At 39.7% G+C, this 26,705-nt stretch overlaps 1 protein-coding gene across 3 annotated transcripts in view; it reads right to left on the bottom strand.

The window, feature by feature from the left end:
* ebf1a (EBF transcription factor 1a) overlaps nt 1-16,067 on the bottom strand; it is an 82,959-nt gene extending 66,892 nt beyond the window's left edge. Inside the window, exons 1-6 of one of the 3 annotated variants that reach the window (XM_047353202.1) lie at nt 12,701-16,067; nt 11,776-11,932; nt 10,692-10,755; nt 10,040-10,095; nt 6,784-6,857; nt 5,406-5,474 (exon numbers count right to left, since the gene is read on the bottom strand). In XM_047353202.1, coding sequence (XP_047209158.1) covers nt 5,406-5,474; nt 6,784-6,857; nt 10,040-10,095; nt 10,692-10,755; nt 11,776-11,932; nt 12,701-12,834 — 554 coding nt within the window. In that variant the 5' untranslated portion in view covers nt 12,835-16,067. The remainder of the gene's footprint in view (nt 1-5,405; nt 5,475-6,783; nt 6,858-10,039; nt 10,096-10,691; nt 10,756-11,775; nt 11,933-12,700) is intronic. The other 2 variants (XM_047353201.1, XM_047353200.1) reach the window with 2 other exon arrangements.
* Nucleotides 16,068-26,705: the final 10,638 nt, after the last annotated feature.

The following is a 26,705-nucleotide window of genomic DNA, read 5'->3' as shown; positions in this document are numbered from 1 at the left end:
GAATGATGACTCGTTTTCAGAGGCATGTTTTTATTTTTTAAATTATTATATATATATATATATATATATATCCTGGTAATTTAAAGAGTTCATGATGCCATGCACTGCCAGTGCCTTTAGAGGAGAAACAGGCCCGCAGAATCACACCTCCACCATGCTTGCGTTTTACACCAAACCCACCTGGAGTCTTAATATTAGTTTTAAATGACAAAAGCAAATTTAACTGAAGTCCAAGTGATATTTAGGAAACTCCACATGTTGATATTTTTGATGGCATGAAATAAATGCCCTTTTTTCTGACAAACATCTAAAGCAACTGGTTGGCATGTAAATGGTGTCTAATGGTTGTTATGGAGACCCCAAGATGCCACTCTTTGCTGCAGTTCTCTGAAAGGTTTTATTTAGCCTTTCCTACATCCTCCTCACTATGCGTGATAAAAAAAATATATGGGTCCTTGTTCAGGACTGTGTCACATCATATTTATACCCCACGGTAACAGATTACTGATTAGAAGTTCCTGAAAGCTTGCTTCCATCACATTTTTCTAAAGGGATTTTTTGGAGTTTCCTATATATGTAAAACCCTGATTATTCTTTCAAACTCTTATTTCCTCACTTGGAAGACTCAAACTGAAGATTATATTTTTCACAATATCTTATTGCAAGATGCATTAAAAGATTATTTTAAGGCATGTTATACATCTTTATTGGGGGTTCCAACAAATGTGTCTGTGCCTGCAGTTTATATGTTCCTCATCTTTCCAGTAAAACACTACAAATGCACAAATGCTTCTTGCAAGTGCATAATAACAGATAAACTTTCCTATAAAAGCTTAAAGCCCAAAACAAAACTGTCTTTTCATCAGGAGGAGTGATTCTCCCGGTGAGCATGTACAGTACCCAGAGCGACGTAGATTCCACACTGCACCACATTTGTTCTCCTAACAATCAAATAAGTTTCTCATTAGCTGACTTTATTTTTCCTCGTTCCCGCGGTTTTGCTGCAGTGGCCTGTTTCTCCTGACTTAACGAGAGGGAGCTAATTAGGCAATCACACCCATTACTCTTCCAGAAGAGTTAGAGCTAGCCCAGCTAATTAGGGCTGTAAAATCTAATCATCTCTGCGAAACAGCAGAGGGCTAACGAGCCCTTGTTTAACGAACTAAATAACTTCAAGGGTGGAGAAGGGCTGCTGATGGCATTTCTTTATGAATTTGAAGGAGGGGAGCTCATGGTAATTGAGTCAGTAGTTTCAGCCTCGCAGTTGTTTGTTTGTTTATGAATCCTTGATTATTACAATTGCCAATAATATTTTGGTGCTAAATGAGCAAACGTATAATTCCTTCTCCTTCCCCCTTATTCCTCTCCTGTCCCTCCTTTAAAAGCTGGCACCCTCCCCAACAGCTCTACAATCACCTGACCTATTTTTCCTGTCCAGAAAGAGTGCTCGCTGGAGAGGAAAACTGAGATACTGCTGTTGTTTGGCTGCCTCCCCTGTTCTAATTTGTTGTTCGTTAACGTTGCCCTAACACCTGAGCCATTGGGCATCAGGGGAATACCGCCACAACACATGCTCGGTGTGGGTAAGCTGTTCTCCGCTTGCCAGCTCCTTCACTTGGCGCTCAACTTGCAAAGGAAAAGTTGAGTTCGGTCGAGCCGAAGAATGACAACGTGCGGAGAGTGAAGAAAAATCAACAAGTATACACACAGGAAAAAGCAAAAAAACAAAAATGAAAAAAGAAAAAATCACAAATATGACAGAGAGTGATGGGCAAGGCGTGTGTGTCTGAGGCCACGTGGTGGGGTGCAGCTGTCTCAGGGAGCGCTGAGGTGAGGCCTTCCGCTTCAACGGAGCGAAACGAGGGTGGCGTTCACACACACACACGCGCGCGCACACAAACAACGCACAAAACTTGTGCACAAACACACATGCATACACAGGTAAAGAGTAGCTTTTGACGGAGCAGCAGTGAGAACAGGACAGCTGCGTTCATCAGATAGCACAGGTCACTGCCTCATTAACACTCACAAAAATACACTCAAATATGACAAATTCAAATCAGATAGAAAGTAGACTTGTTGCAGATCACAAAACAGGGACAATGCAATGTTTCTTATTATTCCATGTATAAACTCTCTTTTGGTTTTGTTCAGATCATTCCTGAAGGGATATTTCAGGGTCTCTCAAGTTAGGTCCCAATAAAGGCTATAAGCAGGTCATATCTGACCCGTAGTACATAATTATATTACTATCTTCATTTCGTATATATATCCAAATAAGTTGGTTCATGAGGCTAAAACTAATGGCTAGTCTGAGGGAGGTCAAGACCAAAACAGACTTTTACTGTCTTAAAACTACTCCAAGCTCCAGAACATCAATGCAGTTTACAAGGATGTTTTTTGTGAACTATAAAACTGTTGTGACATTTGTATTGGACAGTTATTAACACAGCGGCCAATTATTACTTGAACTATAAATGGAGTTAGGAGGCCAAAAATTCTTCCGTGTGAAACATGCACTCAGAACAGAAAGTGTTTTCGGCAGCGTCAACAGGCTAATTAACAAGACTTTCTATGGTGCTCTTGATTTGCATTCCCTTTTACTGTTTGATGAAAAATAAGAGTTTGAACTTGCTTTAAGACAGTAGAAGGCTGGCCTTGTCTTGGTCACGCCCTGAGCCACTAGCCACTAGGATCAACTATTCTGGATTTACAACAAATGAAGATCCGGAGAGTTGTCTCCTGTAGCTAAGATATTAACAATTTGCACAGCATAACTTTATTGGCATTGTCATTTAGTATGATGCTAATGGCTAGCCTAAAGTGGATTTTTTTTGTCTTAAAAACAACTCCAGTTTCAAAAGTGTCGTCGCAGTTTATGTGGATGCTATTTTATAAATCTTAAAATGTTCCTCAAGTTTGCATTGAATGCTTATTAACAGAGATCCTGTTGGTTATTTATATGAGAAATGAAAGTGGAGGCAGTGCTCCCCAAATGATCTTCCTGGGTGAAACAAGCACTGAGAATGGAACCAGGATCGGAATTTTGGTCAGAGTAAAAATTTGATAAAAGTAAAGTGGCACTAAAATAACCAATAGAAACATTTTAAGGTTTAAAGGTTCATTAATAAGTGTTCAGATAAACCACTGTTATGTTTTTAAGGTTGATGTTTAAATACAACAGAGAGGGTAGCTACTGTCTTTAGCTTTTGCAGTAGTTAATTCTTTTTGGGTTTTCAAATAGTATTAATCCAGCTTTTTTGGTCCTGGAAACTGAAGATAACATCCAGGTTGAGGGAAGATTTTATACCCTCTTAAAACTAATCCAATTTCAACAATTTCACAACATTTAATGCAAACACTATTATATGAAGCTATAAACTGCCATTTTATTTGCATTAGTGGTTATTTAAAGAACCGCCCAGGAAATGAAGGTAGGAGGCGCTGTTCTTCCTCTGAGAATTGAACTTTTAAAATGTATACAGTTAGAGGGCATTATAAAATGATGACGAGAGTATAAATAAAGCACATATAATTTTTAATTCAACAACCAACACCTGTGGCATCTGGTTGTGGCCGATGCTCCAAGGTGCAGTGCCCTGCAATCTTTTTGCAAACCTGCTCCACCCAGAAGCATCGATGCTTCTAATAAAACTGTCCGTGGTAGAAGTCCAGTTATCTGTTCTGTCTCGGTCCACTTCAACATATTGTGCCCAATGTGTGTCAAAGTCACCAATTGACATACATTAAGGTCAAGGTCAGCTTCATTTATAAAACACATTTAAACAACTAAAATTAAAGCACATAACTAATGGAAATATGCCTCAGTGAAACAATAAGAACGCCATGACAAATCAAGTAATTGGGAATGTTTGAAAGCAGATCAGCTGGAAACAAATACAAATTTGCTGCTGGAGTTTTTACGAATAATTCAATCTCGTATTAGAAGCTCCCCAAAAAAGGAGACTCTATGATGAGTCACATTAATGACTGATTTGTAAAACTGAAGTGCTCCTGATGTGTGTCCATTAACTATTTGATATAAAATTTAAAGGTGCAAAAGCAAAATTATTCCAACAGTTTCAGAGGACACGTTTTATGGATTCTTACACTGCCTCACTTTTATATCAGGCAGAAACTCTAACTTTTACATGTTTTGTTCTTATGTTTGGTCCCTCTCTTTGACAAGCTGTTAGCTTTAGCCTCCAGGACCAGCTAATCTGTGGATGCCAAGAGGGTTATTTACTGCAGGTAACATATTGACTGCTTCTAGCCTTCTCACAGAACCCAATTTCAAAAGGCCTAAACTATCACTTTAAATCTGCATGCATAAGTCTGAACAAATACTTCACACCTAAAGCTTACATGTACACTTTGCGCGCCAACACACACACACACTCTTGTTTTACTATATGTAATGAGGACCATGTGTTGACTCCCATTGACTTCCATTGATTTTCAGTCATTTTCAACCCTTTCTATGGCCTAACCCTGACAATAACCCTAAACCTAACCATTATCAGTGCAGGCCTAACCCTAACCTTAACCTAAAGTCAATTCACACCTTAGTCCTAAACCTAACCGTTAGCAAAATATGTCGTGAGGACCAGCAAAATGTCCTCACTTTGGTACAAATGGTCCTCAATTTGATGGTGAAATTGGGAAAATGGTTCTCACTGTGATGCCAAGACAGGAACACACGCACACACACACACACGCACGCACGCACACACACACACACACACACACACATACACATACACACACAGCAGACTGGACAGTAAATCTACAGGGCTTTTCTTTTCCCTGACTGGCTTTAAATCACACAAGCCGCAGCATCGCTCAGAGCTAGTTTATGACAACAGGAGAAAGGCACACACTTCAGCCCGCGTTGTGTGTTTGTCAGAAGCAGCTAACAGTTTTCAGCCAACAAACACACACACACACACACACACACACATACACACACCCATTCACCCTCGCACTGGAGCTGTAACCCAAACTGATCATCAGTTAAGTCATCAGCACAACCACACAAACACTGTTTGACCACACTTGAAGCAGAGCTCAACTGCTGTGTGATTGCTCCTGCACTTCATCCACTCACAGCCCTTGGATATAATTTACTGCTGCTTCACACATTTTTGCTTACACAGAACATTATATGGTCAGTGAAAACAAAACAACAACCTGTGGCCTCCATTTTACGAGGCATGCGAGGTTTACGTTTTCTCAGCCAAAAGCATACGTCAAAATCTGCTTTAACCCTGATTTTAGTGGCTTTTTGCAGCACGTTGTGGCCAGTGGATTTTTCCCACGGCTCTTAAACCATTGCAAGGTACCATGTTTGTGTTGTAGTGATGGCGCAGCATCGTGTCATGGGTCAAAAGGTGAAGTTTGCTTACCTGTCGATGATGACAGGGTCTGATGGGGTCTCGTTCCTGTTGCCGCAACTCTTCTTATCACAGCACCGACTGTAGGGGAGGGTGACAGAACAGTAGAGGAGCAGACTGGGGGTCAGTCAGTGAGATGTGAACAACAGAGTGAGCAAGATAAGACACAACTCAAAGAGGAGAGAGGAAGACAGATCTGGATACAGGAAAGAGAAAATGGGGAGTAAAAGGGCGTGAGACTTTTTCGGGAGTTCAAAAACCGAGTCTAATGGTAAGACCAGGGCTTGTTCTGTGGATCAGCAGAGTGATTATGGGGGAAGTTTAAGGTAGTTTGAATGGGGCTGGATACAAAACTTGAATAAGCCTCCGTGGCCCAGGTTAGCTCCATTTCTGTCAGACATCACACAACCAGACATCTTATGTTCTGTGTTTTTCCTAGGCGCTCGTCCCCCTCCCTCTATCCCACCCCACTCTCTCTCATTTTGCGCTCTTTCTCTCTCTCTCAGAAGTGGGTCACAGAGTGGTCCCACTGGACCTGGGGAGTGGTGCATGATGGGTAAAAGGGGGCTGCATACTGATGTGACGAGTCCTCTCAGAATCATTTGACTGCAGCACAGTGTAACATTGTACCTGCAAACCCCCCACCCCCCTCCTTGAAAGAAAAAGTAATACCATGCCTACCTTTTTTCCTCTGTGTCTGACTGTCTACAAGTCTGTGTCTACCTGCATCTAACTATATGTGTGCTTTCACAGTATGAGTGTGTGGGAGGAGATGGAAGAAGACAACTGAGAGACTGACCCTCCCCCTTCCCTGCTTTCTCCAGTCCCTCAGGACCACAGGCTTGGAGAGCCAGATCAGATTTCTGATCTCCACCATTTCCTGCAGCATATGAAAACAAGTGGTCCAAATTGCCTCATGTGATAACTAGGAAACGGCTACTCACTTCGCCACCAGCAATCCTTTCTACACACAACTCTCCTTGCAGCCTGTTCCAGGCTGGCCACTCTTGTGGGACTCCATCACAGACTTGCATGATGCTTTTATTGATGGCGTTTACTCCTTTTTGAGCATGAGTGCATATCTGTGTTTCACGTGAAATCTGAGTCTGCACATAGCTCAGTGTCAGGACAAGGCAAACTGCGGCGTATTACAGGGGGGCCCGAGGAGGATGGGTTTGAGTAATGAGCTTTTCCTTGTCCTAATTAGCTGAACATGAGAGGGATGCACACATGCATGCACGCGCAAAACAGAAATAGGCCAGGGCCCATCTCTCCAACCCACTTTGAGGAAAATGATAAGATTTCTATCGTACTTTAGCAGTTTTGTGTCATCTTTTTTTCCGAGCTGTGAAGCCATTGAAAAAAAGAACTGGGCTTAAGTTCGGCTTACCTGCACATGATCTCGTGGGTCAACAAGACCCGACACATCTCTGGATTTTTATCCTGACCTTCATAAACAATTGCCTTAAAGAGAAAAGGGGGACAGTCACAAAAAGAAATACATTCAAATGATTACAGTTGCTATTTCTATGGCTGTGGGGGGCAGGAGAGACATGCAGTGTGTCATGTATGGTTATTTTGTTTGTATGTCTATTTGCATATGCATGACGTCTTTATTAGGACATGTAGAAGCCCTAAAATAAAGTAATCTTTTACTGCAGTACGATAATCCCACACTTAAAAATTCGACAAATTAAACATTTAATTTAAGAACATTTAATCAGTGGGAAAAAATAGATGCTAAGATATAATTGACAATCCCTTCAATCAATGAAAACATTTTTATGATATTATTTATGTTCTACTTTTATAAATTTTAGTTGTAGGAATGTCTAATAAGTAATCTATAACTTTCAGTTTGCCACATCTGACCTGACATTTCTTAGAACCACTGGGAACTAGGCTGTAAGCTGGACGAGGACCCATAATTATTTTTCCACCATACACAGTATGAAGGAAGGTATAGGAGGTAAAAAAAATAAATAAAACTTTACTGTTGGAGCACAAAATGGGGCATCTTGGAGGTCATCAAGTCTCCATACCAATGATGAAACAACGTCTACAATGCGACTGGTTGCTTTGGCTGAGTGATGCATGAAAGAAAGCTTCTTCTGTTCTACCATCACAAATGTAAACACATAGAGATGGCTAACCGACACTGGAAATTTAACTGGAACTGTGTGCTTTGGTAAGAGGAGGCTAAGATGTTTTAATAGCAACCAGCGCTGTGATGCTGTATGCCTGTTTCTCTTCCAAAGTCTTGCATGGGATTATGAAATCTTTGAAATACAAGCACATTTTAAGTAAAAATCTGTTGGCATTTGCCAAGAAAATGAAAATGGGTCATCATTGATTGTTTCAGCAGGATAGAGATCCAAAACATTTGGCCAAATTAACATAGAAATGGCTTGCCAGACACAAAATCAACCTTCTTTTGTGGCTATCTCAGCACCAGACCTAAATCCTATAGAAAACATTTGAAGTGAGCTAAAGACAAGAGTAAGAAAGGACCCCAGAGTCTGGACAATCTAGAAAGCTTGAGAAAAATAGGTCAAATATCCTTCTCTCTGTATGTTCCAACCTTGTGAAATATGATAGGAGAAGACTAGATACGGTCTTATTGGCAAAAGGGTGTTTAACAAAGTTTTAATTGAAGGTGGACCAGTAATTGTGCTACCAGTGTTTGTACTGTATTGCACCGACTACGCCAAAACAAATTCCTTGTATGTCCAAAAACGTACTTGGCAATAAAGCTTTTCTGATTCTGATTCTGATTAGTTTAAAACAAGAATTTCTTAACATAAGATTATCTTCACCACTGAGGAAATGTACACCAATTAAAGATTGAATTTTTGTCCTTTTTTCACTATGAGATTATGTTTCAGCAGCAAAAGTGAATGTATAAATATAATATAAATGATTATATGTCAAGTCTTTACCAGGGTTTCCAATATACTTGTCCCTCTCTGTGTATTTATATTTATGGCTTTATTTATATTCTGTGTTGAAACAGTTTTTCTTTCATTTTTACTTACTATTGTTGTTGCAACTGCCATGTCATTTCCCTGCTTCCCTTCACCATTTTTTCCAATCCTATCGTTTCCTTATCATCTTTGTGTCTTTGAAAGTTTCACACCCATCCATTTTGTTTCCTGAACCAGATGTAGTCTATCATTTCAATAAAGTCACGTATGCAACGGGGGGGAATGATCCATTATCCTCCTTTTTGTAGAGTAAATGTGCCCCTGACACTGTAAGGAGACCAGACCCACTCTACTCTTTCCCTAAGCTGCAAGGACAGGATGCGATTTAAAAAGAGATGATTATGAATTCTTTTTTTTTTTTTTTGCATGCTGTGCTGATAGAAAGTCAACCAGTTCTTCAAGCCAAATAAAAAAGTAGAGGGTGTGTGTGTCTTTCCTTTTGGTAGAAATGTTTGTCTATCTGGCAAATGCATGTATCGTGGGAATCCAGTCCTCCGAACAGGAACGCTGTGTTCCGACAGAGACGGTAAGAGGGGAAATTGTTTGTATGTGTGTTGTGTGTGTGTTTGTGTATGTGCTGCATATGTGTTAGTGCTTGCACGTATGTTTGTGCACAGTGTACAGTGAGCAGTTGGACTGCCAGACTGGAGTATAGTGCACCATCTGGTCCATGCAGCACAGCGTCCAAAAATCTAGTCTGGTTACCCCTCCAACCCCACTCAACATGCTCTCTAGGGCTTGATCACCCGGCGCGCACCCCCCGCCCCTTCCAACACACACACACACACACACACACACTCACACACACACACACACACACACACACACACACACACACACACACACGCACACACACACGCACACACACACACACACACACACACAATCAAGGGCTGATAAACATGCACACACATCATCTCCTCCTACTCTCTTCATTTTAAGACAAACTCTCTTCGAGCCTAATGGCACTAGAGGCGGAATTGGCAAAACAAAAGACCTGATATGAAAACAGTGTTGAGGGGGCTTTACTTTACTCCTCACCGTCTAATTCAGCCCCATGAAGAATTCCCTCAGAGTGCGCCAGCTAACATGTGCACCACTCTGTATTTCTTTTGTGTGATTGCATTGGCCACAATAACACACTCCAGGATAGTTTGTTCTGTTTCACATTGAGGAAATGAGGGTCAAGGTCCTCAAAGAGTGAGCTGGCATGCATCACTGTCTCTCTCCAACACTGACACACAACCACTTCTGCGCCTCACACAGATATTCATACACAGCATGCACACACGTTTCTCTCTCATTCATACACACATTTATATACAAAAACAACCTCCTGAAAAATGCACACATCCACAGCATCCTTGCCTGCAGGCTGCTGTGGAGAGGAGGTGTATGAGGACACATGTCCTCTACTTTTCTGGGCCTCTGTAAATGTGTTCCACTGGTAAGACAGGTCATTTATCAAGCTGGCTGGGCTGTGCTGAAGTTAAGGGTCTCAGACACAGGCTTGCAAGCAAGGCAGGGCAAGTGTGTGTGTGTTTGTATTAGTTTCTGTGTATGTGTGTGTAGGGGGGCTGAGGAGGGTAACAGATCAGCAGGACAAACAAACTTGATATTTTTTTGTCTTTCTGAAAGTTTGATGAAGGATTTCCTTCCTACCTGTTTAGTCATGGAGTCAATGAGCCGAACATACAAGTCCTGCTCTGTCCGGATTCCTGCAAAGGGAGAGAGAGAGGAAGAAAAAGATTTAAATGGTGAAAAGTTTACCCATTAAGACATAGTCATTCTGTTTCCTTTGCTCTTAGGCTGTTTGCAAAAACCAGGACTCCAAACTGTCATTAATAACTTTCAGTTTGAGTCGCAAACAGTTTGGTTGAACCAAAAAAAGTTCCTTTTCTTAGTAGACGGGGAGTAAATGAACACAGCAGGAAAGACATAATCAGAATTATTTGAGTTTAATCTTTTATTCAATCTTTTATTCAAAAAATACTTTTTTTCTGCTTGCTTCTTACTACAGCAACACAACCACATGTTTTTTATCTGACTTTCATGTTTAAAGATAAATAATAAAAGACAATATAGTAGTTCATAAAAAATATATCTATCTATCTATATATAAATATATATATATATATATATATATATATATATATATATATATATATATATATATATATATATAACACCTTAAAGACTTGAAAAACTAAACTAACTAAATAAATATAAATAACAATTCCCAAAGTTTTTGAATTTTGCTTTTAAGTTTTGTGACTGCCCCAGAAAAAAAATATGGAGAGACAAAAAAACTCACCGTTACTGTAGAGGAGCTGCAGCCTATAATGAATGCCATTGTTGGTCTTTTCCCCCGTCGTTTCCTAGAAAAACAGACGCGAAGACAGAGAGAGGTGGTCAGAGCGAACAAACCCTGTCCTCCTTCTCCTCCTGGGGCCCTTTAAAGCGGGAGCACCGCCTGACAGTATTTTTAGAAAAATATGGCGAGGATCAAACTGATCTAATTCAAATCCGTTCGTTTCCAAAGAGCAAACAGTGACAAGATTTAAAAAAATAATAAAAAGGATTTGTTTGTTGTTTTTTGTGTTTTTTTGCTTAAAGTTGCTAATGCATACATTTTTATTTTGTTATATTATTTAAAACAAAACAAAAAAAAAGTTATTTTTTCGTTGCTTTGTGTTCTGAATAAAATAAAATGAACAAAGAGAAATACAACTTTCAAAAAAGTTCTTACATTTTTCCTTTTTCATTTTCCATTATTTCTTAATTTCCATAAATCGCAGCGCAACAGTGAACTCGATGTAAATGAGTAGTAGATTTGGACCCGACAAAAAACATATAACATCATAATACATGTAAATTTATAATTCACATTTTAACAAGACAATCGCCAAATTATTGCGATCGGATACATCAGACCTGCCAGTTAAAGGTTAATGCTGACGTTTAGTTTGGAGGACGTAGACTGGTAATATCTGCAGCCTTCAAGCTGTTAGAATAAATCCATCAGGAGCGGAAACTGATAACAAAGTTCCCACAGTGGACAGAAAAAAATCCAAAATGAATAAGAATTTTTTTGAAATCTTATCAAAACATCAACAACAATAATACGAGGTATGTGGTGCTCTCGGAAGCCACAACTAAAAATCACATCAGGCTAGCCTTCAGGAAGAATTGATCCCTGCTGTGTGCGTCTGTCTACTTTGTTAACTCACGTCTGGCAATTTATCACGTTGACTTAACAGCTTCATATATCGTCTCAGGAACGAGTCGCTCAGAGGCGCACATGATTTCTTATTTGGATTATTAAATATTAGCGCTTGAAACATTCTAAATTATATTTATCCATTATTTTTGTAAAATAAAATTAAACCAAGTATCACCTTTTCCTTCTCCACAAAGTCGACAAAGGTGGTCCTCTCTATCTCCACTGGCTGACCCTGTCTGTCGTACAAAGCCAGGACGAAGTGGAAGAAGTTGGACTTGCGGAGGTTGGAGGGCGGCTGCTTCTCGAAGTGCGCCCGAGCGAGACCCACTCCGCTGCGGACACAAGCAGAACAAACAAAATAAAATAAACCAGCAGCCAGCCACAAAGACGGAAGCGAAAAGAAGTGCAAGTAATAAAAGTATAAAAAAATGAACAGACTCAGTGCTTGATTTAACTAGTCTAACCCAAAGTCTGCATCCAAACTCAAATGAATAGGGTGCATGTGCGCAGTGTGATTAAATTAATGAAAATTCAACAAATACGTTGAGATTTTATTGCAAGCAATAAATGTTACATACGCTGTTTTCAATTATTATCATAATTTGGACAAGTCAACATGATGATAGGCCTGTTGTAAATTTTCGTCTGAAACGTCGGGAATTTGATTAAGAGAAAATATAATTTTATTTCACAATATAATTTAAAATCATCAATTTTGCACGCAAGCTTTGAAAACCCGCGGGAAAATTACTTTATCACAGTCCTAAAATCACTGCGAACTGACAAGTCCAGGCGCAAAACTCACAGCTGACTTTTCACTGACTAAAAACTTTGGTGCCAAAGCCGTATTTAAACGTCTCATGTCGGAAATCTGTCAAACAGCTCTGAACCGCGTCAGACTTTTAAACAAGTTGGCTTCGAGATAACAATAAATAAATAAAAATAAACTTCAGATGCCAGTGGGACCTGAGGTTATCCCGCCACTGCGTCCTCTAGGGACGCGTTCTGCCCCCAAGTGAATCCGCGGCTCCGTCTTTAAACGCCGCATATCAGAACGCGCGTTGCCAGCGCACCGTAGCGCCTATCCGCCTCGGGCTCACCTCTGGGCGGCTGTGTTGGCGTCCAATACTCCGGCGCCCTGCATCCATGTCCGAACCGCGTTCATTCCGGCCACCATGGGCTCCTCTTTCATACTACTCCCACTCCTCTGGATGCTCTCGTGGATGCCAAACATCAAAACGCACCTTCACTCTGTCTCTCTCTCTCTTTCTTTCTCTCTCTATCTCTCTCTCTCCTCTGTCTCTATCCTCCTTTTTCCTCTCTTCTCTGCCTCCCCTTCTCTGCTCTCGGCGTCTCTCTTTGATAGCGCTGTCACAGGAGCAAAGTGGCGTGGGTCTATTCCACTCGGTGTTTAGACGCGCGCGTTCCTCTCAAAGTAAACAAAAGATGCGACATGTGGGAAGAAAAGGGGGAGCTGTCAGCATCCAGGGTTAGCTGCTCTTCATGTCGAGGAAGAATGGGAGGCAGCAGCTGCGAAAAGGAGCGACGTGAGAGCGATGAAAGGGGGGCGCGCAGGATGAGAATGTGCGCCGAGTCGGTGACAGTCTCCCCTTCCTCGGATCAAGGTACAGCTGATAAAAAAAATAAATAAATAAATAAAAATACAAGCAAAAATGTCAGTTTTTGCAACAAACAGGCCACAGATGAAAGATGAAACAGGTTTTTCTCTTTGCTCCGTTTCTTTAAAAGCAAAAGTCCTCCTTCCTGCTCAGATGGATGAAACGGAAGATTACGCCCAATTAAGAAGGCAGTTCTGGTTATCCGCTCCTCGGTTGATCCCGCTCCTGCTCGGGTGATTTGCGCTCTTTTCCCTTCCCCTGAGGAATCTCTGCGGACCATCTCTGGGATGCCAAACAGAAGAAACTATAGTAGGTGAAGGAGGCGGGGTCTCTGGGAACGCCCCCCTCCCGAACTCAGTTAATGACACGGACAATCAGCTGTCCACCAACCCGACCAGAGCGCACACTGTCCCCGCCTCGCTCCGCGCACCGTCCCGCCCCAGCCGCTTAAAGCTCGAAGCAGTGCACTCTTGGCGAGTGCGTGAATCTCTGTGGCTGCGCACTGTTTGAGTGCATGTATACTTTGTAATTAATGCTATTCACGACAATCAAACACCAACTCATGGGGAGAACATCAGTTTAATCCCTGCAGTTTGCACGCTGAGGCTGAAGCGAGGAGAATATCCGAGGAGCTTGCTGGTGCATCTTTTCCCCACCGTGGTCTCACTTGATCTTACATCTACATGCATACTAAGACCTAAAAAAAAGAAATGATCAGATGTTTAACTGTGCATGATAAAAATAAACGTTGTTTTTTTTTCTCATTTTATAAAGCGTGCAAGAGCAGGACTTAACTGGATACGTGTGCCCAGATTTTAAGATCTTTAAGTTTGTAGATATGTGTCAGATCAATGCAGGATCAGCAACTAACATAATGCATGCCTGTTCTTTGAAAAACAAGAAACATTTTAAATTGAGTGTTGTATTTTCCCATAAGAGCTGCAATAAGCTTTGTCGAGCAGTCCAAGTGCTCAGCGAGAGTATCAACTCTGGCAGATTAGAAGCTTAAGAAAGTTTCGAAGCCTGCCAACCACTGCGCACATTTCTGTTTCTTCTCTGCTTTTCAGCCAGTTGGTTTGAAATTAGCTCTCACTAGATGCATTGCATATAAATCTTGCGGGAGTGTATGTGATCAATTCAGCATAAATATAAGGATTACATGCTAAACTGTGCAAGGCCGTGTCCAAGGATGAAAAACAAATACGCAGGCATTAAAAATGAGTGCTAAAAAACAAGCAGCTAAATTTGCATGCTCACAGAGGCGTGAAACTGCACAGTGGTTCACATGAATGAGAGCATGCACAGCAGAAAGCAGAGTGCAGGGTCAGGATGTTCTTTTTATCATCAGTTCTCGATGTTACACTGTAAAAAGGAATTTTAACGGATGTTAAATATTAGCCAGTAAAATTATTTAAATTTGAATCAAGCGTTTTATTTGTAAATGTAATCTTCAATATTGCTTAAAAACTAACATTAGCTACCTTTTTTGTAGCACATCTTATTTAAACATTTTGATTAGAATTTAGCTAAAGATGAAGGCAACCATTATTCTTATTCATATGCGCTCTCTAGTAAGGCTAATATATATTCATACTGGTTTTATTATGAATGCATATCAACATAGTAAATATTAAGAACTGCTATAGGACATATAATTGATATAGTGTCTGTGTTGGAGCAAGGATTTAAGCTAGTTTAGGAACAGCGCTAAAGTTAAGATGAACTTCTTAACCATAAGGCAGTCATTGCTAAAGAATGGCATATCTAAAATGTGGTTGTCAGGAAAAAAAGGTCTAAATGTAGGCCATTTTATATTTAAAAAGTCCAATACTCTACAAAAAGCATTTCTGTTTTAGCTAGTTTAGCTAAATGCTAATGCTAAAGTCAAACTTGCTAGCAAGATGAATTGTTTCAACCCTGAGAAAGCGATTGTTTACAGACAAAACATTTTATAGGTAGTTGATAGAAAAGGAAGCTATGCTAACTTCTTAGAATAGATTTTTGTTTCTTACTATTTCTTTAAAGTTTTAACAATTAATTAGTTCATTGACACCACTAAAACTAAAGTCAAACTTGGTAGCAAGCGGAGCTTCTTAGCTCTGAGGCAGTTGTTGCTATTGAACTTCACCACTTAGCTGTGAATATCAGGAAACTATTCGCATCACATCTTGTCAAATATAAACTTAAAGTATTTCAGATTTCACGAACCAATTCATGTTTTTTGTTTCTTTTAAACATAGTAGGACATTAATAAGTTGACTTAAACTAATTTAGCTAAGGAATAATTTTAGAAATTGGTTGGAGGTCAAGTTTCTTTCAGCCGTTAAACTGATATATTTCCTACTCAAAAATACAGACTAAAATCTACCAAAATAAAACCACATTTATTAGTTAAATTTCAAACGTTTGTTTTATTTGTGCATTTGAAGTCATTTCTTAATTATCACATACATTTTCTTGGAAGTCATGCCTTGATGGAAATAAGGTGGATGTTTTCAACAGTTTCTATTATTTCAGATTAAAATCTTAATAACAAAAGCCACTGACAATATTCACGCTTTGGGATGACAGACTGAGATAAAGGTAGCCTAATATCTAATCAAATATATTTTTTGTCTTGTTTAGAATAATGTTTTTGCAACTCAAATGGTGCAGAGATATTGGCCCTTTCTCCAGACTACGCCGCTATCCTCTGCGGAACCTGACAAATAAATGCCATAAACGGTCAAGGTTAGACACCAAAACCCAGCAATCATCCCATCATTGTCTGGTCTGGAGTTGTTTATTTATGTCTCCTGCTGTGGAAGAAGAAATGTGAGCTCCGTACCATTACACGATACAATAAATAGTGATAAATAAATGCAACAGGGGATAAAATGTCTCGCTCTCTCTCTCTCTCTCTCACACACACACACACACACACGAGCTACACAAGTCCAGAGCCATCCTTCAGCATATTTGTTTGATTGCGGACCCGACCTTCGCCACGATCTGTCCGCCTGGGTCGACATGAACACTGCAGGCCTCTGGGGTGCCTTTATATTTAGATCCCCGAGCATCAACACACACACACACACGCACAGACACTGACAACGTTGGTCCAAATATCACCGTTTCAGTGTGCAAAAGCGGAGATGTCAGAAGCTCGTTGTTTCAGCCATGTCAATGCAGTAATTTACTAACTGCAGGGCGGCCACACACGCGGTTTGCAGATTATAGATCCGATCATTAGCCCCACGCAGGTATTTGCGCACCATTTCAACCATGTGCTGATACTCTTGTGCGTAAAGGGAACACGGTCATGTGTTTGCATGTTGAAGGCTTTTAAAAAACGTTAAAACTTGAATACATGTTATAGTAACTCATGAGAAGACGGTTGTAAGCTGAAGTCCCCCTTCTTTACTACCACACCGCTGTAAATCAAGAGGCCTGGTTGATGTTATGATCTGACCAAACTGAACCATCAGTTCCCTCTAAAACAATAATTAGACGACGAAAAATAGCCTACGCACTATTAGAACGGACCTTATGTCAAACAATATGTCTCCTTAGTATGCACAAAAACTAGGAAAATTGAAATTTAAATTTGACAACGGCAAACACAAATTATGTTTGGAAAAAAAATACATCTGGACTGCAGAGAGAAATCTGTGCTCATATGAAAGTGATCCAAACCCCAAATTGTAGGGTAAATATAGGAAATATTACCACGAGTAATGACGGATGATTTAACAACTGAACTCACCGAGACAAAGTATTCGTTTCATTCTGAAACCTTATCTTCAGGTCAAGCGCTATAAATCACCCGTAACCGGTGCAATGTTGCCACCACGTGGAAATTAAAAGCCATTACAGTAACCCACCTTATAAACATTAAAAGGGATCAACGATTAAAGCACGGGCGGGTTAGGCATATGGACAGCTACCATCTGCGACAGATTGCGACTTCTGGCCCAGGTTAAAATGGACGGCCAACAAGGTCAGTGAAACTGTGGATTTATTTGAGTTTACAACGAAATGAGAATATTGATGGTCCTGATGGGAACAAGCTCAGCTGTTTGCTCACAAACAACGAAGTCTCAATGTTTATGCTCCATAATGCATAACCCAGAAAATAAAACACTACAAAGCTAAAGACAGAACTTTACACATGAGAACCAACTGGCTGACAAAACAAAACAATTAATCAACATCAACCTAATCTAAGGAAATAAGAGACTAAAAGGAAATATCTGTGGTTCTTTAAAATTCCTAATAATAAAATGAATAATATATCTTGTAAAAAAAGGCATCCCTAAGACAAAAACTTTTTTCTCACAAATTCTGAGATATTGCTATTTAATATACTGTACATGTTACAATACAGAGAAATTCAAGTAATATAAATAAACAACAAAAACTGAGGAAAATGTCTTTGAGTTTTTTTTTTGTAAAGAGTTATAAAAATTGATGAATAAATTAGGACATCTACACATATATTTCAGTTTAAATCAGATAAAACCACACATATGACATCAGGTGCAAGAGAACAGTCTTCTGAATTAGGTTTGCCCTGTTTAAACATTAGAGATTTAGTTTGGTGTACGTCTGACTGAAGTGAGGGTGAACACCATGGTAAGATTAAAATAGGTGTCTGAAGCCTTCAGAAAGATGACTGTATCAGCATTTGAGTCTGGCAAGGAATAACATAATTTAAAATCTGACATTCCACTGTATGGAAATTAGCCTATAAAACTGGAGGACATTCGAAACAGATGTTGAGCTCCCCACGTCGGGCTGTCCAAGCAAGTGCACACTGAAAGCAGATCAAAAGACACCAAAAAAGTCTCCAAAAACTCTAAAATGTCATCACAAGACCATCATTCGGCTCTTGCTACTGCTGATGTGACAGTTCATACCTGTACAATCAGAAAGAGACGGGAAAAGTTTAGTTTTATGGTAGGTGTGCAAGAAGGAAAACTTAGCCCTCTCAGAGAAACACATAGGGCAGACTAACGTCTACACAGAGATGTAGACAGAGATATGGACCTCTGGGATAATGTTCTTTAGACATCAGAACAGAGGACCTGTTTGGTGTAAACCCAATACAGCATTCCAAGAAAATAAGCCCATACCAACTATGAAGCCTAAGGCTGGAAGTGTCATGGTTTGGGTATACTTTACTATAGCAGAATCTGGTCAGCTCACCAGAATCCACCAAAAATTCCTTTGTGTTTCAGGGGGTGCTTGAGGAACATGTAAGGCTATCTGTAAAAAGCAGAACTGGACCCTACAACATGAAAAAGACCCAAAACATAACATTAAATCAATCTAGTCCTCATCTCGATGTGTGATATGCTGTGTGGTGTCTTTAAATGGGCTGTACCTGCAAGAAACCTTTTGAACATCTAAACACTGATGTCAGAGGCTGGCAGATAGATGCAAGAAGCGTGTCCCTGACGTTATTTCAGACAAAGCAAGTAGGACTAGCTATTAGTTTTTTTGTCTTTATGCTTTTTTGTTGTTCTTTTTGTCAAGTTCGTAAACCAGACCATATGGATCGATTTAGACATTCTGGAATGATCAGCTATCAGGTTAAGGTCAGCACTGAAAGTGTTTGTGTGTCAGAGGAATTTACCAGAGAATTTCAAACTGACTTGATTTTGTTATTTGTGTTGTGGATGAATCCCCATCTTCATTTTGAATTGACTTTCTAAACTTCAATATAAATGCCTGTAGTTTCTCTTGATCACAGGAACGGAAGGACAGTTCGGTGAGTTAGTATTCACTATGACTAAAACACAAGTTTCTGTCAAAGGGATCGCACCAGCAATGTGTGAAACTCAGCGTTAACCCTAAACTCTTCTTCTCCTCGTTGATATTTCAAATGAAGATGCATTCCTTTCCACAGAGACATGTAAATAACACATTATGTTAGGAAAGATGTATTGAGCCTGACCTGAACATCATGCAAATGTTCTGAGACAATCTGATCAACTTTATCAATCTACAAATTTTAATTCTTGATTCATTTATATGTAATTTACAATGATTTAAAAGCAAGCCCTTTCATGTCACGTCTACCATTATCATAAAACTATAATGTTAAATTGCCTGGGAGCTGTGGAGAGTTGCCCTGGCAGAGTTGGAGAGATTTGTATAAATGTTGGTAAAGCAAAGTTTTGATAACATTTCATCAGCTTACTTAAATTTCTTTTTGTGTTCCTAAAATTTGGCTCTATCCCAGTAATTAAATTCAATTCAGTTCAACTCAACTCAACTCAACTCAATTTAATGTAATTCAATTCAATTCAGTTGAGCTCATATAAAACAAATTTAAATCAAAAATAATTGATCAATCCTAAAGGGAAATTAAATTACTTTTTTTGGAAAAACTTATTCCACTACAGATATTTGTGCATACCAAGGCCAAATATTTTTAGGTACTAATTCTCAAGGGTGTTTTAAGTTATTTTATGACAAGAACTTCATAGCTACTTTATAGTTGGAGTAGAAACTCATCTAAAAGATCAAGGGCAATGTGACCTGAAGACTTTCCTTTGCAAACTCTGACACGTATTATCACTCCTGGTAAAGATGTGAAAAAAGCTTAAAAATAAATTGTCATAATGGAAACTTCATGTCCCTGTAGGTTCTCTAACAGTTAACTTTGTTTTGTTATCGTTATAGCCCAGAGAAACAGAAAGTCTTGGATTTAGATAAAAAGTTTCTAAACACTCTTATCTATTTAATATAGGATACATTGAAAATGCTTGAGGGTATTTCATAGCAGCTGTTAGGGGAAACAATAATTTTGCCACCAATGATTTTGTAAAACAGAACAACGCACACAATATATAAATATATTTATATATTATGTCTGTATATAGGTTATAAGGATTTTATATAGTAGATGAACACAAAATGTCCATAACTGCAAGGTGGAAGGAAAAGGATGGTTTTAAACACATTTTACAAAAAAAAAAAAAAAAAAATTCTGTAAAGTGTGGCGTGCATTTGAGTTCAGCTGCTTTTTATGGTGGCCAGGAGGTGCAAGCCAACTTTATAAAATCTGAAACACCTTTACAAAGCTTGAGACAAATTCACATTTCAGAAAACAATTTAACAAATTGTGAAACCCTTTTACAAGTCCTGAAACAAATTAACATTTGAGAAAACAAATATACATTTTAGAAAACACTTTAGCAATTCAATCTTGTAAGACTCACAATGAAAATACACATAGGTGGTGATTAGAGAAGTTTATTTACAAATGTTCTTTGGCGCTCGGACCCCGGAAGAAGACACGAATGCTGAGAATGACGTGAGCTTGAATGAACAACTTATGAATAGAATTATAGATGTTTTCACCCTGGGATCCGACTGGTGGTGGAGTGGAGGCCTGAGGAGGTAGGGAAATTGGGAGGAGGAAGCCAGATGGTGGAGATGGGTAGGAGGAGGGTCGCAGCTCAGCTTGAAGAGCGAGGACGTCCGTGAGTGAAGATCTTTAAAGCAGAGCCTTGGACGGTGATTGGCTGAAGAGGAAATGCGAACTCGATGCTGATTGGCTGGAGCAGGGATGCATGGTGGAGTCATTGGACGAAGCAGAGGAGGTGGTGAGTCTTCCAGATTTAATTTTCGTTAAAACTCCATCACTCGAAACACAAATGACAAAATCAAATGGAAAGGGAATGTAACAACTCCGAGGCTGACCCAGGAAGTAATAACGGGAGCGCTCATGACGTCCCTAGACGGACAGCAATTGAGTGGCGTTTTGCTCATTTTGTGGCACACATATGAGAGTAGATTAAGGCGGTTTTATTTTTTTGTGTGGTCGGTCAGCAAACTCAATTTATGGCAATGGCTACTAGAATTGGCACTTCCGCCACTGAGGGTGCGAAAGGGTGTCAGACCAGCTGTAAAAGCCTATAAGATGCTGCCACTGCGGCTGCTTCTGTTTTACTGCGGAAATCGGTATGATTTGAGTGAATTGACTTTATAAAGTGTCTTGAGAAGACATGTGTTGTGAATTGGCGCTGTATAAATAAAACTGAACTGAATTAAATTATTGTTGCTGTTTTCTGTGGTAATTTGTGTGTCCATTTATATATCCTAAGCTTCAACACTTGTTAAAATAAAATTATTTCTAGTACCTTCAGGTTGACAGAAGTGCACCTTTAGATGTCACTCATCAAATTTCACCAAGTTCTGATATGAAATTTCAAAATTAAAAGCCTTAAAAATAAGAAATGTTATGTTTAAGTTTCTGTGTTTATAGCAACAAAGCTGTTTGTTTCCAGTGATTACTCTCACTCCAGGATGACAAGAGAACATTTCCAGATTCCACTCATCAAATTTCAATAAGATCTGACGTGGAATTTCAAAATTAAAGCCCGTGAATGTTAGTCATTTCCCATCTATCTTTTACGAAGTTGCCGAATATATTTATGATATCATGTTTTATTGTACCATCATTTGGGAACTCTTAGTCATCTTTAAAACATATTTCAAGTATTATCTGCCACACCTATTGCAGTCCAGTATCTAAACAACTGAAGGGGTATTTGTGAAGATGGGGCAAATGCCACTCGATTAATGTCCATCTCAGATCACCGCAAGCACTCCCGTTATCACTTCCGGGTCAGCCTCGGATTTGGCACATTCCCTTTCCATTAGATTTTGTCATTTGTAAATGTGTTACGGGATGTGTAAGTGTTTTGGTGTTGAAGTGTTTTCTTAAATGTAAATTTGTTTTCTGAAATGTAAATTTGTTTTATTAAATGTTCAATTGTTTTCTGAAATGTAAATATTTTTCCTGAAATATTAATTTGTTTTCGGAAATGTAAATTTGTTTCAAGACTTGTAAAAGTGTTTCACATCTTGTTAAATTGTTTTCTGAAATGTGAATTTGTCTCAAGCTTTGTAAAAGTGTTTCAGATTTTGTAATGTTGGTTTGCATCTCCCACCCCTAAATACAATCCATTGCAACCAATTGCCTGTGAAGTCAGGACTTTTTAAACATCTGTGTGTCATTTAAGCTATAGATATTTCCTTTGAAAGCAGCAACTGCAGACTGCATAAAGTTTTCTTCTACTCATCTCAAATGTCCTAAAAAATCTCAAACATTTAAGTGAGCTTGGAATGTTTATTTTCTTCGACCTGAAAATTGGTGATAATGGTTTGCAGCTTTTTCTTTCCAGATTGTTCTCATATTAAACAGTGCTGAGCCAAATTTTTTTTATTTTATCTGTATCTGTTGTTTGTTTGCTTGTTAAGATACAACAGAATCATGTAGACCAAGAAACACAGTGTGCAGTGGAAGGATAATGTAGGGAAGTTTAAAATAGGGTTAGGTTTTAAAGCAATATCCCAAACTCTGAACATCTCAAGCAGCTCTATTCAATCCATCGTCTGAAAGAGTATGGCACAACTGAAAACTTGTCAAGAAGTGACAGTCTATCTTGATTGAATGGATGAGTAAGGAGAGCATTAATTAGATATGCACGCGATAATCTGTTGACAGGATAACCCTCCCGCACAGCACACCTCCGCTGTAAATGCCACACCGAGCTGGCTGTCCAGCCCCTCCACCAAAGCAAAGCAACAACCCCAATTGCTGCTGCACACTGCCCAGGTTAACCATCCCCGTCTGAACACTGCAGACCGGGCTCCTCATTCAATGACTTTTTCAAGAAAAAAAACGTATATATCTGCTGAATTTGACTGAATAAAAAAAAGATCTTCTTATTAATGTTAAGATTATCATATTTACTGTAAAGTTAGAACAATAACAGGAATAAAAATGTGAAATCTGTTTTTAATAAGATTTTTATATTTTTATTCTTCTAGTTTACTGGACTGTTACAGAAATATTGGAAGAATAAAGGCAGAGCTATTTCCCAAAAAACGTAAGAGTAAGCCATTAAGCATTAAAAGGTCAGGGGAGTCAGAATTAGCCCATGTATTTGTCCACTGGCCTCGAAAGTGCTTCAATCATGAAGGCCCTTCTGCTTTTCACGACAGGGAAGTGAGTAGTGAGTTCACCACAATCTCCTGATCCACCGAGTCATTGAAGAGAGATGAAAGCTACAGGTGTGAGGATGTTTGTTTGGGCTTTCCTTCCATGTGAGGTGGAAAGTTGGTATGGGACATATCAGCCTAATTAGGAGTTAGATTGGAATTTCTCATTGTTTGCATCTGTCTTTATTTCAGAACAACAATTACATATATTGATGTAATGTCCTTTTTTTTGTCCATATCAAAAAGTCCCCATGTTCTAAAGAAGGTGACAGAAAAAGCACAATTTAGCACCACTTCTCCAAATATATGAGCTTTGTAAGATAAGAGATTTATTTTTAAGAAATTATCTATTTTGTAAGAGAAAAGAAGACAGATGTTGTGATGATTTTTTTATATCTACTGTTTCAAATAAATAACAAAATGTGTAGATAAGCTGTTAGACAGTTGAAAATGTGGAAAATAATCTGTATTGCTACAATCTTTGAAGGCTGTCATGAATAAATTTGGATTTTCTTTTGTGTTTGAAAGAGTGAAATGCTGCCAGAGTGGGAAACTCAGTTCAAAGACAATATGGATGAAGGCCCAGTAGTGCCACTTAAAGTGTGTGAAGATGCTCCATTAGGATAACAATTTCAGGATTACACCAACTATTTTTACCAAGCAGTGAAATCACTCCTTCTTTAACTATGCCATTCTGTCTGCAGGTCTCGGACCAACAATAATTCTGAATTCCAGCTTGAAGGCCACTGAAGTCTCAGATGTGCTCCCATGTCACACTAAACCCTTAACACTGCATTATACACTCACCAGCTTTATTAGGTACACCTTGCTAGTACTGGGTTGGACCCCCTTTTGCCTACAGAATTGCCTTAATCCTTCATGGCATATATTCAACAAAGTACTGGAAACATTCCTCAGAGAGTTTGGTCCATATTGACATGATAGTATCACACAGATGCTGCAGATTTGTCGGCTGCACATCCATCATGCGAATCTCCCGTTCCACCACATCCCAAAGGTGCTCTATTGGATTGAGATCTGGTGACCGTGGAGGCCATTGGAGTACAATTCAATTCAAATTCAATTCAAAGATACTTTATTGATCCCCGAAGGGAAATTAGAATTCCAGTACAACCCATCCAAACAGACATCATGATACAAGACAAGGGGGGGACGGGTCACCGAGGTTTGCTGCCCACTCACAGGCGCTGCCCTTGCTAGATGAGAAAAGAGGCCACATTAGGTAAGTAGAGGGAAAAATCATATTTCACACTTTATCCTTAGCAGGATACAGTTTGAGATTGCAAAAAACCTCAGCACAAAGAAGCAACAAGTTGACAAAACAACATCATGCCGGGAACGGTGAAGGTGGTGTGAAGGGGTGCATATGTTTATCTTGAGCATGTGTGTGTGTGCTAGTGAATGTGTGCAAGTAAGTCCATGAAGCACTGTCACAGAGGTCATTGTCCTTGATGGTACGTTGGAATGTTCATCAACCGGCCACAAAGTTCTGAACAGGTCCACTGGTGTCCTCAGGGAAGGGAGGGGACAGAGGGAGCAGAGCGTCATGTTTACATAACTTCCAGGAGAAGTTGAAGATAGCCATCCATCAAGGCCGTGCAGGGGAGCCAGATTCAGAAAAACAATAATTATTTGGGTTGGGCTGACTCTTAATTTTCCGTCAGCCTTGAGAGTCTCGCTGGTGCTTCTCAATGGCGAATCCAAACAGCCAAATTCCTGGTCTTTCTGCCAGATCCGAGCGAACAACTTTCTCCCATTTCACCCCTGAGTCCAGGAACCGCAACCTGCCTGCGATCCTAAGGATCACATCCAGTCTGCGATTCAGCTCACGTAACATCTCAGTCTGAGTGCTGATCGCCCCGAAGATCCCATCACACATGCCAGGCAGCCTTACAATGGCCAGAACAGCTGCTGACATTCTCCGCATTTCTTGATACACCAGGTAACCGCTGACTCCAAAAAGCAGAAATCCTGATATCAAACATCCAATTATATACATATCTTCCACATCCTTGACTGACATTATCGACAAACACACAATCCTCCACTTCTGCCAGGAGTTCGTTGTGTATCCAGAGAAAAATGTCCCGTCCGGACAAGTTGGGCTCTCCTTCACCCTGTCTTCTCGTCGAGAAAAGTTTATCAATTGTATTGAGAGACTAGATGACCAAATCCATAACTCAGAATTTGGAAGATATGCAAGAAGATGATCCAAAAAGAAGACAAGACACAGAGCTGAAGCAGGGCACATATGGGAGGGGTGCGGGAGACAGAGAAAAAGCGTCCTCCTCCACCAAGAGCAGAAAGAAAGAGTACAGTGAACTCATTGTCATGTTCAAGAAACCAGTCTGAGATGATTCGTGCTTTATGACATGGCGTGATATCCTGCTGGAAGTAAAGGAATGAACATGGTCAGCAACAATACTCAGGTAGGCTGTGGCGTTGACACGATGCTCAATTGGTACTAAGGGGCCCAAAGTGTGCCAAGAAAATATCCCCCACACCATTACACCACCACCACTAGTCTGAACCATTGATACAAGGCAGGATGGATCCATGCTTTCATGTTGTTGATGCCAAATTCTGACCCTACCATCTGAATGTCGCAGCAGAAATTGAGACTCTTCAGATCAGGCAATGTTTTTCCAATCTTCTATTGTCCAATTTTGGTGAGCCTGTTCGAATTGTAGCCTCAGTTTCCTGTTCTTAGCTGACAGGAGTGGCACCGAGTGTGGTCTTCTGCTGCTGTAGCCCATCTGCCTCAAGATTTGACGTGTTGGTCAGAGATGCTCTTCTGCATGCCTTGGTTGTAATGAGTGGTTATTTGAGTTACTGTTGCCTTTCTATCAGCTCGAACCAGTCTGGCAATTCTCCTTTGACGTCTGGCATCAACAAGGCATTTTCGCCCACAGAACTGCCACTCACTGGATATTTTCTCTTTTTCTGACCATTCTCTGTATACCCTAGAGATGCTAGTGTGTGGAAATCCCAGTAGATCAGCAGTTTCTGAAATACTCAGACCAGCCCATCTGGCACCAACAACCATGCCATGTTCAAAGTCACTTAAATCACCTTTCTTCCCCATTCTGATGCTTGGTTTGAACTGCAGCAGATCGTCTTGACCATGTCTACATGTCTAAATGCATTGAGTCGCTGCCATGTGATTGGCTGATTAGAAATTAGCATTAACGAGAAGTTGGACAGGTGTACCTAATAAAGTGGCCAGTGAGTGTTTATATATATATATATATATATATATATATATATATATATATATATATATATATATATATATATATATACCAATGGTAGGGGTTGCTTGGTGCTTCCTCTTCCCACCTCTTTCTGTAACTCTGAAGCATTTCTTTGTCAGCTTGTTGTTCCTTCTGTGCCTTGTAAAAGTATTTATACCCTTTCAACATGTTCACATTTTTTCACAGTAAGACCACAAACTTCAAAGTATTTT

The sequence above is a fragment of the Girardinichthys multiradiatus genome, chromosome 23 (assembly GCF_021462225.1).
Source record: "Girardinichthys multiradiatus isolate DD_20200921_A chromosome 23, DD_fGirMul_XY1, whole genome shotgun sequence".
Taxonomy (NCBI): domain Eukaryota; kingdom Metazoa; phylum Chordata; class Actinopteri; order Cyprinodontiformes; family Goodeidae; genus Girardinichthys; species Girardinichthys multiradiatus.
This window is presented reverse-complemented; position numbering and strand designations above follow the sequence as displayed.